The sequence below is a fragment of the Olea europaea genome, unplaced genomic scaffold (assembly GCF_002742605.1).
Source record: "Olea europaea var. sylvestris unplaced genomic scaffold, O_europaea_v1 scaffold994, whole genome shotgun sequence".
In the NCBI taxonomy this organism is placed as follows: Eukaryota; Viridiplantae; Streptophyta; class Magnoliopsida; order Lamiales; family Oleaceae; genus Olea; species Olea europaea.
The window spans coordinates 7,359-11,675 of record NW_019268453.1 but is presented as its reverse complement, the minus strand read 5'-3'; the positions used below and the strand labels follow the sequence as shown (position 1 = coordinate 11,675).

The following is a 4,317-nucleotide window of genomic DNA, read 5'->3' as shown; positions in this document are numbered from 1 at the left end:
AAAAAACAGTATTGCTTTTTGATAGGACAACAATATAAGTGTTAACAAGAGTGTACAAATGAAAAAGCCTTTCTTCTTTTTATGTTGTTTTAGTCCAAGACAAAAGGTAGAACATGCTACCAGAATGGCCTATTAAAAGGTGAATAAAAGAAATATATAAGCCACTTTGACTTGTGCTAGTAGTTTCCAAGGCCTTTCTTTGGAGGTTGCTCAAAATAATCAAGCATGGCTCCTCCAACAGGTGCACAGCTCGAAAGGGGGGTAAGCTTGAAAATTGGCCAGTCTCGGAGGAATAAGTGCCCACCTCCATTTCTGTCCAAAACTTATGATATCTTGGAGGAAGAGGATGATGAAGAAGAAGCTATAGCAAGTGGGCAAAGGATAGTTTCATGGAACTCTGAGGGCAATGGTTTTGTTGTATGGAATCCTGCAGAGTTTTCCGAGGTTATGTTGCCTAGATACTTCAAGCATAATAACTTTTCAAGCTTCATTCGACAGCTTAATACCTATGTAAGTCTCTCTGTACTCAATCTCAATCCCTCTTAATGTTTTACATAACAGGATAACAGTGTGCAGAAGTATTAAAGACAATGAAATAATTAATTCTATATCTTTAACATGATGTTAGTTCTATACTAGGGATTCAAGAAAACAGCGTCGAAGAGATGGGAATTTCAGCATGAGAAGTTCCAGAGAGGGTATAGGCATCTGCTTGTGGAGATCACTCGAAAGAAATGTGAGCAAAGTGCATTTCCGGCTTATCTTAAAGCCTGTGAAAAAATCAAATCGACAACCTCAGAGGGAAATGCTCGCCTGCTGCTAATGGAGGAGAATGAGAACCTGAGAAGAGAGAGGCTGGAACTGCAAATGCAGTTAGCTCATTTCAAGACTCTTGAAATTAAGTTATTGGAATGCCTTTCTCAGTGCATAAGCTGCCATGGCCACCAGAGCAAAGTTCCAAGGCTATTTTATAAATAGTTGGAGGACATGTTTGATACGCTGTAATGGACAGTATCAACACAATGATGATAAGAGATACAAAGTCGAGTTCAATCTTGTTGAGATTATCTCACATCAGTTGTGGAAGGGACTGGTGGTCAATTTATAAATGTGACGGAAAGTCTTACCTCTTAAACTAGTTTTTGGTGATAAGAAGGTCCAAGACCACCTAGCACCGATACCAGAGCTCGTGTTATCAACAAGTCTCAGCCCAACAATCCATGACCTTCAGTTCTTTAAACTAATAGAAACCGATAATTAGATAATTGTAAGTTTTCGATATGCCAAAGGCTGGGGTTCTCTTTTATCCATATTTTCCGTTTCTTCTGTAAAATTGGCTTCTTAATACTATTCGCCGATCTTCATGTATTATAATAGAAGGCAGAATTTTCCTGATTAACAACACAAAGGTTTATCTGCCAACGTCGTTATGTTTGGCTCAGCTTAATAAATCCAGATAAGTCAGCTTCTTCTTCTACAAAATAAAAAAAAAAAAAAGCAAGGCCGTTCCATCAAATTCTGTCAAAAATTTAGACTTTAGACAAACGCATTCAGTCAAAGATAACGACAAGCATAGATTTTTCCTTAGAGATGGTACAAAAGTCTAAAATCTTTGGTTTAGATATTATTATATTTTTTTCAAAATAATTGACTGTAATTATCGAAGCTGAAAAGTTGAGAAAAATGAGGGCTTAGAGTTTAATTTCATGAGAGATGCTTCACTAACAAGGAGGCTTTGACAGCCTCGACACTCACAATAGGGGGCCAGCCCCACTTTTTTTGCATTTTGAATTCACGCAGGTCTTGTTGCGTGTTGTCACCCCTGTCCTACCCACCTGGGCCAGTGGCCCACTCATCCTGATCCACGTGGCATTCCTGCCGAGGTGGCCCATATTGCCGAGGTGGGTTATATCCGAGCTGCTTCTAACCGAGGCCCATGGCCCGAGGCTTGGAAGCCTTTGGTTGTAGTTGAGGTCCTCAAATGGACGAAGCCCCGAAGTTGATGCGCGAGCCTCAACCACAAGCATCCTCCATGGTCACTTCTCCCAAGAGATCGCCTGCACGGATCTTATTCGAATGATTGATGGAATGTCTGTCATAAGCATAAAGGTCAAGTCTTGTCACTAGCATGGAGGCCCTGCACAAGTAATAAATGCACCGTAAGCTAGCAAGTCAAGCCCCATATCTAGGAAAAGATGTTGGGACTAAAGAGATGAGGCCACGTGCCACTTCATCCAAGGGCTCCCATTCCATATGTATAACTATAAATACCCCCGTTGTATAATGTCAAAAGGCCCGTCCACGTGTCTTAGCGTGTTGGACATTCGCCCACGCAAGCGCGGGTGGGACCGGCATCTGTTGGCACACTTTTTGGGGTCAACAGATTGGCGCCGTCTGTGGGAACCCATACCATAACCACGAGCAACCTTGTGGTAAAAGCTTACTGAAAAAAACATTTGGGCAACCCCCCTTGAAAAAGGATTTGTTCTTGAAAAAGAACAGGAGGTACCCCTATCACTTAGAGAAATCTAAGTTTGATAAAAGAAAAATGAGTTCTAATGAAGATACCCCCCCAAGGAGGGTAAGAGAAAATACGAATATGCCTCCCCAGCCTGCTGCCCCAGTAGTTCGGCAGAGGCTCCACCACCACCAAAGGAGAGGTGGGATGCGTGCGATGGCACGACTATCAAGAGAAATGGCTACTATGGCAGCCAACATGAGGGATATAGCCAACCAAAACTTGGCCATGAGAGAGCTCATGGTCCAGATGCAAGGCCAAGGAGGTTTCCCCATTCCTCCATATGCCCCCCATGGGCACTATCAGCAAGAGGACGAGGTCCAAAGTCATAGGGCTGCCTCGCCAGACTATGACCGAGGTGAAAATCCATTCGAGAGGGAAGTGGGAGTTGACATTTCCTCCAATTATGCATCTGGCCGACCCTCCGAGGTCCAAATGAGCCATGATAACTTTCCACCTCCTTATGAGCAAGACCCAAGACAAAGGAGAGCAGGAAGTGTTTTTGACAGAATCAGCCCTGCCGAACCAAGGCCCAGTCAACAGCAAGCTCAGCAGCCTCGGACGAGGCCACAGCCCCCACCTCCGATGCCCCAACAGCCGGAGAGAAGGCATGAAAATGCCCCCCGCGCTGTCCCGCCTAGAAGTAGGCCGCCAAGGAGGGAGGAAGAGGCTAGGAACCGCCCAGGACCTTCTCACCAACAACCTAGGTACGAGGCCGAAGATTACGATTCTGATGAGCAGCAGAGGTCCTGTGACTTGGACGATGACGATGAGAACCTGCCATTCTCAAGGGAACTAAGAGATGCCCAGGTCCCGAGCCACTATGTTATGCCGAAAATACCAAAGTATGACGGGAGAGGTGACCCAGAAAAGCACCTCAATGCTTACAAAACTCACATGAGCCTGAGGGGCGCCACCCCAGCTGTGAAGTGCAGAGCATTCCATTTAACCCTCAGTGGAGCGGCTGAAATCTGGTATAGTAGGCTACCATCTGGGAGCATCCGAAGCTGGCCTGAGTTCAAAACTACTTTCTTAAAGAGGTTCGCAGTGAGCAAGGAAGGAGAGGCCCCCATCCAGCGTCTTCAAGACATGAGACAGGCGCATGGAGAGTCCTTGAAAAGCTTCCTATCCCGCTTCACCGACGAGATGACCTATTGTGTGCAAGTCACCGACAGGGAAGCACTATCTGCATTAAGAGGAGGATTGAACATGAACACCCTATTCTGGAGGGACGTGCAGAATCAGGACCCAACCACCTATGACGCCCTACTAGAAATGATGAGAAGAGAGATAATCAATGAAGAATTGATTGAGCATAGAAACAGGGCAAGCAGGGGCCTCCCACCTCCACAGAGACAGCGAGGTAGGGGGCCGACCTCCCACCTCATGGACTACCAGATGAACCGATCTGGAAATGAGAACTCCGGCCAAGCCCTGGCCACCACAACTCTGAACGCGGTACCAACCTTGGCGTATGAGGATGTCATCCCAACCACTGACCCACATCAGCTACAGGCGCATCAGGGACCCCATAGAGGGAGAGGCCGAGGTCTAGGTTTTGCACCTAGAAATAGGTCCAATCCGAACCTCCTCGGATACTGTTTGCACCATAGGTCCTACGGGCACGACACCGCGGATTGCAGAGACTATGCACACCGCTCGCGGCAGGAACCCGCCAGGGAAAGACATAACTCGCCCCAAGCCAACAGGCCCCCGCCCAGGCAAGACAACCGACATGGGCGTGAGGCGGCCGCTCCTAGCCAAAGGGATGTTTCCCCAAGGCGAAGAGAGCAAGACAC

The 4,317-nt window shown here is 46.7% G+C and overlaps 1 protein-coding gene across 1 annotated transcript; it reads left to right on the top strand.

The window, feature by feature from the left end:
- Positions 1-55: 55 nt before the first annotated feature.
- Positions 56-1,430, top strand: LOC111392900 (heat stress transcription factor B-2a-like). Its single transcript, XM_023018314.1, has 2 exons — positions 56-510; positions 640-1,430. Exons 1-2 carry the CDS (start codon positions 226-228, stop codon positions 976-978), a joined length of 624 nt encoding a protein of 207 aa, XP_022874082.1. The 5' UTR covers positions 56-225; the 3' UTR covers positions 979-1,430.
- The last annotated feature ends 2,887 nt before the right edge of the window (positions 1,431-4,317 follow it).

Coding starts and splice junctions, on each gene's coding strand:
- LOC111392900 (XM_023018314.1), top strand. CDS start 226: ATGGCTCCTCCAACAGGTGCACAGCTCGAAAGGGGGGTAAGCTTGAAA. Junction 511..639: donor TTCGACAGCTTAATACCTAT/GTAAGTCTCTCT, acceptor GTTCTATACTAG/GGATTCAAGAAAACAGCGTC.